The 14,330-nt window shown below is 41.3% G+C and overlaps 1 protein-coding gene across 4 annotated transcripts in view; it reads right to left on the bottom strand.

Annotated features, from left to right (window-relative positions):
- The window catches only part of LOC133571199 (arf-GAP with coiled-coil, ANK repeat and PH domain-containing protein 3), a 139,575-nt gene that overhangs the window by 25,467 nt on the left and 99,778 nt on the right, over nucleotides 1-14,330 (bottom strand). For 2 of the 4 annotated variants that reach the window (XM_061924214.1, XM_061924216.1), the window contains exons 10-14: nucleotides 10,485-10,496; nucleotides 7,430-7,542; nucleotides 1,336-1,387; nucleotides 1,155-1,258; nucleotides 974-1,085 (exon numbers count right to left, since the gene is read on the bottom strand). In XM_061924214.1, the coding sequence (XP_061780198.1) occupies nucleotides 974-1,085; nucleotides 1,155-1,258; nucleotides 1,336-1,387; nucleotides 7,430-7,542; nucleotides 10,485-10,496 (393 nt within the window). The remainder of the gene's footprint in view (nucleotides 1-973; nucleotides 1,086-1,154; nucleotides 1,259-1,335; nucleotides 1,388-7,429; nucleotides 7,543-10,484; nucleotides 10,497-14,330) is intronic. The other 2 variants (XM_061924215.1, XM_061924217.1) reach the window with 1 other exon arrangement.

Genomic DNA, 14,330 nt, shown 5'->3' with positions numbered 1-14,330 from the left:
TCTTTGTCCAGTGGTTTACATTAGATCTTTGAAAACAGCAGAGCACTCCTGTCATTTAGAGGATCTTTGACTAGAGGTTTACATTAGATCTTTGAAAACAGCAGAGCACTCCTGTAATATACTGTCATATAGAGGATCTTTGACTAGTGTTTTAACATTAGGTCTTTAAAAACAGCAGAGCCATCCTGTCATATAGAGGATCTTTGACTAATGTTTTTACAATAGATCTTTGAAAACAGCAGAGTACTCCTGTCAAATAGAGGATCTTTGACTAGTGTTTTTACATTAGGTCTTTGAAAACAACAGAGCAATCCTGTCATATAGAGGATCTTTGACTAATGTTTTTACATTAGGTTTTTGAAAAAAGCAGAGCAATCCTGTCACATATAGGATCTTTGTCTAGTCTTTTTACATTAGTAGGTCTTTGAAAACAGCAGAGTGCGCCTCTCATAAAGAGGATCTTTGTCCAAATATTTGTTCACAATAGGTCCCTAAAACAGCAGAGCACTCCTGTTATATAGAGGATCTTTGTCTAGTGGTTTCCATTAGGTCTTTGAAAACAGCAGAAAACTCCTGTCACATAGAGGATCTTTGACGAGTATTTTTACAGTAGGTCTTTGAAAACAACAGAACACTCCGGTCATATAGAGGATCTTTGTTTTTGCAGTAGGTCTTTAAAAACAGCAGATCACTCCTGTCATATAGAGGATCTTTGTCTATTGTTTTTGCAGTATGTCCTTAAAAACAGCAGAGCACTCCTGTCACATAGAGGATCTTTGACTAGTGTTTTTACATTAGTAGGTCCTTAAAAACAGCAGAGCACTCCTGTCACATAGAGGATCTTTGACTAAAGTTTTTACATTAGTAGGTCTTTGAAAACAGTAGAGTGCTCCTGTTATATAGAGGATCTTTGACTAGTGTTTTTGCATTAGGTCTTTGAAAACAGCAGAGCACTCCTATCCCCCCCCCCCACCTCGATGTAGAAGCTGTCTGGACTCTCTCTGTAGGCCGAGGCGATGCTGGCCTGGACCGCCTGGATCCACGCCTGTCTCAGCTTCTCGGACTCGGCCTGCAGCATGCAGCTCCTGTGAGGAAGACCGTGGTCACCCTGGATTCAAGGACATGGTGCATCCAAGGAGGAGAGAGGGTCCTACTTGGTGGGGGAGACCACCTCCAAGCAGAACCTCCTCTCGATGTCCTCGCAGGGTTTGACGGAGCAGAGGCGTAGGTCGTCCACCACCACCGTCACACAGTCCTGCTGACCACACAACAAGCACACTCGTCACACTCCCGCTGAATCGTCGCCATGGTGACCATTGGCGGAGGAGAACTTGCCTTGAGCTTCTTCTGGTAGACCAGCTGACTGTTCTGGATGGAGAACCAGCGTCTGCAGGGAGTCCACATAGCACGTCACATCATACGCCTTGAACTTAACCACACCTCATTTAATCTGGCCCCCACACCGTTTAAAGTGGCCCCTACACCGTTAAAGTGGCCCCGCCACTTCACCGATTGACATTATTAATTGTGGTCTGCCACTTCATTTAACATGTTCCATCACATCATTTACCGTGGCCCATGTCACTCAATGTGGTCTGCCACATCATTTAAAATGGCCCACCACATCATTAATAGTGGTCTGCCACATCATATAATGTGGCTCACCACATCATTAATAGTGGTCTGCCACATCCTATAATGTGGCTCACCACATCATTAATAGTGGTCTGCCACTTCACATGATGTGGCCCACCACGTCATTAATAGTGGTCTGCCACATCACATGATGTGACCCACCACATCATTAATAGTGGTCTGCCACATCATATAATGTGGCCCACCACATCATTAATAGTGGTCTGCCACATCACATGATGTGGCCCACCACATCATATAATGTAGCCCACCACATCATTAATAGTGGCCCACCACATCATTAATAGTGGTTTGCCACATCATATATTGTGGCCCACCACAACATTAATAGTGGTCTGCCACATCACATGATGTGGCCCACCACATCATTAATAGTGGTCTGCCACATCATATACTGTGGCCCACCACGTCATTAATAGTGGCCCACCACATCATATAATGTGGCCCACCACATCATTAATAGTGGTCTGCCACATTATATAATGTGGCCCACCACATCATTTATAGTGGTCTGCCACATCACATGATGTGGCCCACCACATCATTAATAGTGATCTGCCACATCACATGATGTGGCCCACCACTTCATTAATAGTGATCTGCCACATCACATGATGTGGCAGATCATTAATAGTGGTCTGCCACATCATTAATAGTGGCCCACCACATCATTAATAGTGGCCCACCACATCATATAATGTGGCCCACCACATCATTAATAGTGGTCTGCCACTTCACATGATGTGGCCCACCACGTCATTAATAGTGGTCTGCCACATCACATGATGTGACCCACCACATCATTAATAGTGGTCTGCCACGTCATATGATGTGGCCCACCACATCATTAATAGTGGTCTGCCACGTCATATGATGTGGCCCACCACATCATTAATAGTGGTCTGCCACGTCATATGATGTGGCCCACCACATCATATAATGTAGCCCACCACATCATTAATTGTTGCCCACCACGTCATTAATAGTGGTCTGCCACATCATATGATGTGGCCCATCACATCATTAATAGTGGTTTGCCACATCATATATTGTGGCCCACCACAACATTAATAGTGGTCTGCCACATTACATGATGTGGCCCACCACATCATTAATAGTGGTCTGCCACATCATATACTGTGGCCCACCACATCATTAATAGTGGCCCACCACATCATTAATAGTGGTCTGCCACATTATATAATGTGGCCCACCACATCATTTATAGTGGTCTGCCACATCACATGATGTGGCCCACCACATCATTAATAGTGGTCTGCCACATCATATACTGTGGCCCACCACGTCATTAATAGTGGCCCACCACATCATATAACGTGGCCCACCACATCATTAATAGTGGTCTGCCACATTATATAATGTGGCCCACCACATCATTTATAGTGGTCTGCCACATCACATGATGTGGCCCACCACATCATTAATAGTGATCTGCCACATCACATGATGTGGCCCACCACTTCATTAATAGTGATCTGCCACATCACATGATGTGGCAGATCATTAATAGTGGTCTGCCACATCATTAATAGTGGCCCACCACATCATTAATAGTCGCCCACCACATCATATAATGTGGCCCACCACATCATTAATAGTGGTCTGCCACTTCACATGATGTGGCCCACCACGTCATTAATAGTGGTCTGCCACATCACATGATGTGACCCACCACATCATTAATAGTGGTCTGCCACATCATATAATGTGGCCCACCACATCATTAATAGTGGTCTGCCACGTCATATGATGTGGCCCACCACATCATATAATGTAGCCCACCACATCATTAATAGTTGCCCACCACGTCATTAATAGTGGTCTGCCACATCATATGATGTGGCCCATCACATCATTAATAGTGGTTTGCCACATCATATATTGTGGCCCACCACAACATTAATAGTGGTCTGCCACATCACATGATGTGGCCCACCACATCATTAATAGTGGTCTGCCACATCATATACTGTGGCCCACCACATCATTAATAGTGGCCCACCACATCATATAATGTGGCCCACCACATCATTAATAGTGGTCTGCCACATTATATAATGTGGCCCACCACATCATTTATAGTGGTCTGCCACATCACATGATGTGGCCCACCACATCATTAATAGTGGTCTGCCACATCATATACTGTGGCCCACCACGTCATTAATAGTGGCCCACCACATCATATAACGTGGCCCACCACATCATTAATAGTGGTCTGCCACATTATATAATGTGGCCCACCACATCATTTATAGTGGTCTGCCACATCACATGATGTGGCCCACCACATCATTAATAGTGATCTGCCACATCACATGATGTGGCCCACCACATCATTAATAGTGATCTGCCACATCACATAATGTGGCCCACCACATCATTAATAGTGGTCTGCCACATCATATAATGTGGCCCACCACATCATTAATAGTGGTCTGCCACATCACATGATGTGGCCCACCACATCATTAATAGTGATCTGCCACATCACATAATGTGGCCCACCACATCACATAATGTGGCCCACCACATCATTAATAGTGGTCTGCCACATCATATAATGTGGCCCACCACATCATTAATAGTGGTCTGCCACTTCACATGATGTGGCCCACCACGTCATTAATAGTGGTCTGCCACATCACATGATGTGACCCACCACATCATTAATAGTGGTCTGCCACATCATATAATGTGGCCCACCACATCATTAATAGTGGTCTGCCACGTCATATGATGTGGCCCACCACATCATATAATGTAGCCCACCACATCATTAATAGTTGCCCACCACGTCATTAATAGTGGTCTGCCACATCATATGATGTGGCCCATCACATCATTAATAGTGGTTTGCCACATCATATATTGTGGCCCACCACAACATTAATAGTGGTCTGCCACATCACATGATGTGGCCCACCACATCATTAATAGTGGTCTGCCACATCATATACTGTGGCCCACCACATCATATAACGTGGCCCACCACATCATTAATAGTGGTCTGCCACATTATATAATGTGGCCCACCACATCATTTATAGTGGTCTGCCACATCACATGATGTGGCCCACCACAACATTAATAGTGATCTGCCACATCACATGATGTGGCAGATCATTAATAGTGGTCTGCCACATCATATACTGTGGCCCACCACATCATTAATAGTGGCCCACCACATCATATAATGTGGCCCACCACATCATTAATAGTGGTCTGCCACATTATATAATGTGGCCCACCACATCATTTATAGTGGTCTGCCACATCACATGATGTGGCCCACCACATCATTAATAGTGGTCTGCCACATCATATACTGTGGCCCACCACGTCATTAATAGTGGCCCACCACATCATATAACGTGGCCCACCACATCATTAATAGTGGTCTGCCACATTATATAATGTGGCCCACCACATCATTTATAGTGGTCTGCCACATCACATGATGTGGCCCACCACATCATTAATAGTGATCTGCCACATCACATGATGTGGCCCACCACATCATTAATAGTGATCTGCCACATCACATAATGTGGCCCACCACATCATTAATAGTGGTCTGCCACATCATATAATGTGGCCCACCACATCATTAATAGTGGTCTGCCACATCACATGATGTGGCCCACCACATCATTAATAGTGATCTGCCACATCACATAATGTGGCCCACCACATCACATAATGTGGCCCACCACATCATTAATAGTGGTCTGCCACATCATATAATGTGGCCCACCACATCATTAATAGTGGTCTGCCACATCACATGATGTGGCCCACCACATCATTAATAGTGATCTGCCACATCACATAATGTGGCCCACCACATCATATAATGTGGCCCACCACATCATTAATAGTGGTCTGCCACATCATATGATGTGGCCCACCACATCATATAATGTGGCCCACCACATCATTAATAGTGGCCCACTACATCATTAATAGTGGTCTGCCACATCATATGATGTGGCCCATCACATCATTAATAGTGGTCTGCCACATCACATGATGTGGCCCACCACATCATTAATAGTGGTCTGCCACATCATATACTGTGGCCCACCACGTCATTAATAGTGGCCCACCACATCATTAATAGTGGTCTGCCACATTATATAATGTGGCCCACCACATCATTTATAGTGGTCTGCCACATCACATGCTGTGGCCCACCACATCATTAATATTGGCCCACCACATCATATAACGTGGCCCACCACATCATTAATAGTGGTCTGCCACATTATATAATGTGGCCCACCACATCATTTATAGTGGTCTGCCACATCACATGATGTGGCCCACCACATCATTAATAGTGGTCTGCCACATCATATAATGTGGCCCACCACATCATTAATAGTGGTCTGCCACATCACATGATGTGGCCCACCACATCATTAATAGTGATCTGCCACATCATTTAAGGTGGCCCACCACGGCATTAATAGTGGTCTGCCACATCATATGATGTGGCCCGCCACATCATATGATGTGGCCCACCACATCATATAATGTGGCCCACCACATCATATAATGTGGCCCACCACATCATTAATAGTGGCCCACCACATCATTAATAGTGGTCTGCCACATCATATGATGTGGCCCATCACATCATTAATAGTGGTCTGCCACATCACATGATGTGGCCCACCACATCATTAATAGTGGTCTGCCACATCATATACTGTGGCCCACCACGTCATTAATAGTGGCCCACCACATCATATAACGTGGCCCACCACATCATTAATAGTGGTCTGCCACATTATATAATGTGGCCCACCACATCATTTATAGTGGTCTGCCACATCACATGCTGTGGCCCACCACATCATTAATAGTGGTCTGCCACATCACATGATGTGGCCCACCACATCATTAATAGTGATCTGCCACATCACATAATGTGGCCCACCACATCATTAATAGTGGTCTGCCACATCATATGATGTGGCCCACCACATCATATAATGTGACCCACCACATCATTAATAGTGGTCTGCCCCATCATATAATGTGGCCCACCAAATCATTAATAGTGGTCTGCCACACCATATAATGTGGCTCACCACATCATTAATTGTGGTCTGCCACATTATTAATGTGGCCTGTCAAATTATTTAACATGGTCCATCACATTATTCACTGTGACCCACCATATCACTCAATGTGGTGTGCCACATCATTTAAAATGGCCTACCACATCATTAATTGTGGTCTGCCACGTCATGTAATGTGGCCCAGAGCGTGGTGAGACTGTGCAAAGAGTACAGTCCAGACGTCTCTCCTCAATAGAGCCAAATATTATTCTGTCTCTGTTTAATTCCTTGCTTCTTGTCTTGTTTAATAGATGTCATCAGTGTTTGAACCTGACAAATATTCTGCAACACAAATACAACATTCTTTTTGACAATGTTTAATCAATGTCATGTTGTGATGTTGATTTGACCATTGAATTTTGGTCATTTCCCAACCAATATTCAACAACATTGAAACAACATGCTTTTTGATAACATTTAGTCAATGTTGGGTTGTGATGTTGATTTAACATTGAAATTTGGTAATTTCCCAACCAATATTCTACAACAATTGCGATTCATTCAAAAATTGATGTTTTTGACAGCCCTCAGTCTAGCTATGAAAATATTTGATTTAAAATCCTACCCGACTGTAATGAATTGACTCTATCAGGCCCACAACAATGAACATGGGTAAGTCTGACCTGTTCCAGGTCTTGAAGGCGTTGCTGGCCCTCTTGAATAAGTAGCCCTCCATCACCACTCCGTCAGGAGCGTCCACGTTGAACTCCGCCTTGGAGTCGTCGTAGGCGAAGTCCTGAAGAGCGAAATTACTTTTTCATTATGAAACAGTAACAGTGCAGTGTCCACGCAGCTGGGGAGTGTGCCACACACTCACTGTAGGGTCAATGTACACCATTAAACATGTTATTTGCTCAGACAGTTTTGTGTTTATTTAAGTTTAGTCTGTGGTTTGATGTTTCTTAACGGGAAACATTTTTTATGTATTAGCATTTTAGCGAGCTATCGCTAGCTTCCGTCTCCACCAGACAGTTTTGTGTTCATATAAGTTTAGTCTGTGGTTTGACGTTTTTTAACAAGGAAGTGTTAGCATTTTAGCAAGCTAATGCTAGCTTCCGTCTCCATCAGACAGTTTTGTGTTTATTATATAAGTTTAGTCTGTGGTTTGATGTTTCTTCACAGAGAAAGACATTAATGTGTTAGCATTTTAGCGAGTTAGCACTAGCTTCCGTCTCCATCAGACAGTTTAGTTTTTATTTAAGTTTAGTCTGTCGTTTGATGTTTCTTAACAGGGAAAGACCTTAATGTGTTAGCATTTTAGTGCTAGCTGCCATCTCCATCAGACAGTTTTGTTTTTATTTAAGTCTGTGGTTTGACTTTTAACTGGAAATATTTTTTATGTATTAGCATTTTAGCGAGCTATCGCTAGCTTCCATCCCTATCAGACAGTTTCGTGTTTATATAAGTTTAGTCTGTGGTTTGACGTTTCTTAACGTGGACAGACCTTTACGTGTTACCATTTTAGCAAGCTAGCGCTAGCTTCTGTGTCTGTTACACAGTTTTGTGTTTATATAAATTTAGTCTGTGGTTTGATGTTTCTTAACAAGAAAAGACGTTAATGTGTTAGCATTTTAGCGAGCTAGCGCTAGCTTCCGTCTCCATCACAGTTTTGTGTTTGTATAAGTTTAGTCTGTGGTTTGACGTTTTTTGACAAGGAAGTGTTAGCATTTTAGCGAGCTAATGCTAGCTTCCGTCTCCATCAGACAGTTTTGTGTTTATATAAGTTTAGTCTGTGGTTTGACGTTTTTTGACAAGGAAGTGTTAGCATTTTAGCGAGCTAGCACTAGTGTCCGTCTCCATCAGACAGTGTTGTGTTTATATAAGTTTAGTCTGTGGTTTGACGTTTTTTGACAAGGAAGTGTTAGCATTTTAGCGAGCTAATGCTAGCTTCCTAGTCTCCGTCAGACAGTTTTGTGTTTATATAAGTTTAGTCTGTGGTTTGATGTTTCTTAACAGGAAAAGACGTTAATGTGTTAACATTTTAGCGAGCTAATGCTAGCTTCCGTCTCCATCAGACAGTTTTGTGTTTATTTCAGTTTTGTCTGTCGTTTGATGTTTCTTAACAGGGAAAGACATTAATGTGTTAGCATTTTAGCGAGTTAGCGCTAGCTTCCATCTCCATCAGACAGTTTTGTGTTTATATCAGTTTAGTCTGTGGTTTGACGTTTCTTAACGGGGAAAGACGTTAATGTGTTAGCATTTTAGCGAGCAAGCGCTACCTTCTGTCTCCATCACAGTTTTGTGTTTGTATAAGTTTAGTCTGTGTTTGACGTTTTTTGACAAGGAAGTGTTAACATTTTAGCGAGCTAATGCTAGCTTCCGTCTCCGTCAGACAGTTTTGTGTTTGTATAAGTTTAGTCTGTGGTTTGACGTTTTTTTAAAAGGAAGTGTTAGCATTTTAGCGAGCTAATGCTAGCTTCCGTCTCCGTCAGACAGTTTTGTGTTTATATAAGTTTAGTCTGTGGTTTGACGTTTTTTAACAAGGAAGTGTTAGCATTTTAGCAAGCTAATGCTAGCTTCCGTCTCCGTCAGACAGTTTTTTGTTTATATAAGTTTAGTCTGTGGTTTGATGTTTCTTAACAGAGAAAGACAGTAATGTGTTAGCATTTTAGCGAGTTAGCACTAGCTTCCGTCTCCATCAGACAGTTTTGTGTTTATTTAAGTTTAGTCTGTCGTTTGGTGTTTCTTAACAGGGAAAGACATTAATGTGTTAGCATTTTAGCGAGCTATCGCTAGCTTCCGTCTCCATCAGACAGTTTTGTGTTTATTTAAGTTTAGTCTGTCGTTTGATGTTTCTTAACAGGGAAAGACATTAATGTGTTAGCATTTTAGCGAGTTAGTGCTAGCTTCCATCTCCATCAGACAGTTTTGTGTTTATATCAGTTTAGTCTGTGGTTTGACGTTTTTTGACAAGGAAGTGTCACCATTTTAGCGAGCTAATGCTAGCTTCCGTCTCCGTCAGACAGTTTTGTGTTTATATAAGTTTAGTCTGTGGTTTGACGTTTTTTGACAAGGAAGTGTTAGCATTTTAGCGAGCTAATGCTAGCTTCCGTCTCCGTCAGACAGTGTTGTGTTTATATAAGTTTAGTCTGTGGTTTGACGTTTCTTAACGGGGAAAGACGTTAATGTGTTAGCATTTTAGCGAGCTAGCGCTAGCTTCCATCTCCATCACACAGTTTCGTGTTTATTTAAGTTTAGTCTGTGGTTTGACGTTTCTTAACAGGAAACATTTTTTATGTAATAGCATTTTAGCGAGCTAGCGCTAGCTTTCGTCTCTATCAGACAGTTTTGTGTTTATATAAGTTTAGTCTGTGGTTTGACGTTTTTTAACGGGAAAAGACAATTATGTGTTAGCATTTTAGCGAGCTAGTGCTAGCTTCCGTCTCCATCAAACAGTTTTGTGTTTATTATCGATTTAGTCTGTGGTTTGATGTTTCTTAACGGGGAAAGACGTTAATGTGTTAGCATTTTAGCGAGCTAGCGCTAGCTTCTGTCTCCATCACACAGTTTTGTGTTTGTATAAGTTTAGTCTGTGATTTGACGTTTTTTAACAAGGAAGTGTTAGCATTTTAGCGAGCTAATGCTAGCTTCCGTCTTCGTCAGACAGTTTTGTGTTTATATAAGTTTAGTCTGTGGTTTGACGTTTCTTAAAAAGAGAAAAAGAGAAACTGCACTCACCTGCATGAGCGTCTGTGGCAGCAGCAGAAGAAGACAAAACAAAATTAGAGACATTATCAAAGGATCAATATCAACTCATTTTACCAAAGACAATCTGACGGCGCAGGAGGATTTCAAAATAAAAGACAATTATACAGCATGGAAGTGGTTTAAAGCCGTAGTTGATCCCTTAAAAAGTCTGTGGAAGTTTCCAACAGGAAGTGTTGCGGCGAGCAAAATAAGAAAGAAAAAAAAGCTCCTTCAGCAAAGAAGGAGCTTTGAGCGCAGACAACAGCAGGATTAAAATCTCATCCAACGCTCAAATCCGCCTGATTTAATGCTCCAATGCACGCTTCTTTGGGAGATTATTACAACACTTCATCGAGTCCACTCACTTCCTCACACACACACCCGACACGTAGTGCTTTATCCATAAAATCTCATCCAACGCTTCCTCACTGCTCCAGAGGAAGACATTTTGGGCCTGATCTACTCAAGTCCAAACACCAGGTGCTAAACATCGTGTGCAATCTGTTAATTAGTGGGCGTGTGATCTAGTAATACTGCGTGTGCAATCCAAAAGGGGGTCACGCCACTTTATTTAAAGGAGGATTTTGCGTGCACTCACCATGGAGACACTCATTACCTGCACGTTCATGTTATCATGCCTGTGGCGTTTTGCCATGTTTTCAAACATGCAGTTGACATCTACCACTTTTTATGGGCATTTTAGAAGCAGTCGTGCAGTGCATCTACATTGACACCACTTTTTACTATGCTCAAAACCAGTGTTGTTATTTTCGGCGGTAACTAGTAGTCTAACGCGTTATTTTTTATATTCAGTAACTCAGTTACCGTTACTACATGATGCTTTACTGCGTTATTTTACGTTATTTTTGTATGTAGTATCGGCTAGAAACAGAAGATCGGAGTGTGTTTTATTGGAGCGCTGCGGTGTCGTCCTTCTGTGTCACAAGGAAAAGAAGAGGCGCGCTTTGTGTGGGTGGGGGCTAAGGGGGGGTGTCTGTGTTTACTAACAAGACATCATAGCGAAGCCAGAAGTCGAGTTTCTTAACATGGAGATATTCTCACTACATTTATTTTGTCGAGCACAAAGAAAATAACATTTTAGTTAAATTTAAGTTGTGTCTTGGATCAAAGATCCTATCTACTGCCCAAAAGAGCAATTCAAATCTGCTGAAACAGCTACAAAAGCAACATGCTTCGACGAAGCTAGTAAAGAGAGACACACTTCACCTCCACCTTCAACAGCGGCTGGATTTGAACGGAGGCACTGCTAACCAGGACAACATTGATAGAGCCATGTATGTGCTAGAAGACATGCAGGCTATTTCTACAGTGGAGTCACCCGATTTCAGGCAGCTGGACACAGTGGACAGTGAGTACATAAACATGGAAAGTGAGCTAAAGAAAACACTCCAAACTCCGCCTCTGCTCAACATTCAGCACTGAAGGTACACACACTCTTTCAATTCTCTTATATACTCTTTCATTCTAGACTTCTAGAGTGTTTGATTATCACATCACCCTAAATGTATAGACTATAAAGTTCACAAACATAAAGAGGGATCCTAGTGGGTCAGGCCAATATTTCCTTATCTCTAAACTAAAACTGGGGAAATGCGTGAAGTGTTCTGGGCTTCAGTACAGTGTTGATCTCCTGAAGACATGATTTTATTTCACAATTCCTTTAGAGAAAAAAATGCCTGGTTAAGCTTTGTGTATGTCATGTGTGCCTTCCTTGGGTGAAGCCAGGTTTACAGCTATGTTGTGACATGTTGTTATGCTGTCTGTTACTTATGTGTGTTATGTTGCAGCTATTTAAAATTGTTATGTCTATCTGTGTTGGCCCTGCGATGAGGTGGCGACTTGTCCAGGGTGTACCCCGCCTTCCGCCCGATTGTAGCTGAGATAGGCTCCAGCGCCCCCCGCGACCCCAAAGGGAATAAGCGGTAGAAAATGGATGGATGGATGTCAATTTGTTCTGGCCTGAAACAAATTGGCCCTTTGAAACATATATTTGTCTTTGTGTGTTGTATGTAGACCACATGGCTTAGCAGAGTTCAGTGATGCAAATGCATGAAAAGTTGATCAACAGATTGTATTATTCTCCACTGCAATAACAGTACTGAAATGAAGGCTAAAAGGGCATTAATGGGAGCCCTAAAAAAAAAAGAAGACAAAAATAAGTAACTAAATAGTTACTTTTCACAGGAACTCATTACTTTTTGGTGTAAGTAACTGAGTTAGTAACTGAGTTACTTTTGAAATAAAGTAACTAGTAACTGTAACTAGTTACTGGTTTTCAGTAACTCACCCAACACTGCTCAAAATGCAAAAAAATGCATACTTAAGTTTTTTTTCATATAAAAACTATTTCAATAGTATATATTCTGTGAAAAAAAACAAACGTCATAAAAACCGCCCACCAAAATGCATCAATTGATTTTGTTTTCATCGGCCCGTTAAGCAGCTGTAAAACTATAAAAGGAAATTGCTGAATAGACGATGTGTTTAATGTCTTTTTATTTCAGACCGTCCAAAAAGTTGACATCTACCACTTTTTATGGGTATTTTAGAAGCAGTCATGCAGTGCATCTACATTGACGCCACTTTTGGTTTTTTACTCTGCTCAAAATGCAAAAAAATGCATACTTTAAGAAGTTTTTTTTTCATATAAAAAACTATTTCAATAGTATATATTCTATGTGAAAACAACAAACGTCATTAAAAAAAAACACCAAAATGCATCAATTGATTTTGTTTTAATCGGCCCGTTAAGCAGCTTTTTTGTAAAACTATAAAAGGAAATTGCTGAATAGACAATGTGTTTAATGTCTTTTTATTTCAGACCGTCCAAAAAGTTGACATCTACCACTCTTTATGGGCATTTTAGAAGCAGTCGTGCAGTGCATCTACACTGACACCAATTTTGTTTTTTTTTACTCTGCTCAAAACGCAAAAAATGCATACTTTAAGAAGTTTTTTTTTTTTAATATAAAAACTATTTAAATAGTATATATTCTATGTGAAAAAAAACAACAAACGTCATTAAAAAAAACCCACCAAAATGCATCAATTGATTTTGTTTTAATCGGCCCGTTAAGCAGCTTTTTTGTAAAACTATAAAAGGAAATTGCTGAATAGACAATGTGTTTAATGTCTTTTTATTTCAGACCATCCAAAAAGTTGACATTTACCACTTTTATGGGCATTTTAGAAGCAGTCGTGCAGTGCATCTACATTGACACCACTTTTGCTTTTTTGTTACTCTGCTCAAAACGCAAAAAATGCATACTTTAAGAAGTTGTTTTTTTTCAATATAAAAACTATTTCAATAGTATATATTCTATGTGAAAAAAACAAACGTCTTTAAAAAAACCACCAAAATGCATTAATTGATTTTGTTTTAATCGGCCCGTTAAGCAGCTGTAAAACTATAAAAGGAAATTGCTGAATAGACGATGTGTTTAATGTCTTTTTATTTCAGACCGTCCAAAAAGTTGACACACGTTAGGACGGACGATTGTCATCAGTCGCTGCAGTGCCAATGCTAACCCTGCAGGACTGTCGCGTAAATAAAACGCTAAATAGTGCTCGCAGAACGCTGTTGAGTGTTGATAAATCACATTTATCCCGTTTATGATGATCAGCATATATTCTGCATATTAATGAAGACTGAGACACACAACTTGTTCTGCTCACTTTTAACAGACGCACACGTTTAGTAGATCAGGCCCTTTGTGTGCTATTTGAAAGAAAAACATTGTGCTTCAACACATCAAACCTCATCAGCCACCTGCAACAGCAGAATCGCTACTGAGTATTGTTAAATCCACAAACAAA

Source organism: Nerophis lumbriciformis, linkage group LG01 (genome assembly GCF_033978685.3).
Source record: "Nerophis lumbriciformis linkage group LG01, RoL_Nlum_v2.1, whole genome shotgun sequence".
In the NCBI taxonomy this organism is placed as follows: Eukaryota; Metazoa; Chordata; class Actinopteri; order Syngnathiformes; family Syngnathidae; genus Nerophis; species Nerophis lumbriciformis.
This window is presented reverse-complemented; position numbering and strand designations above follow the sequence as displayed.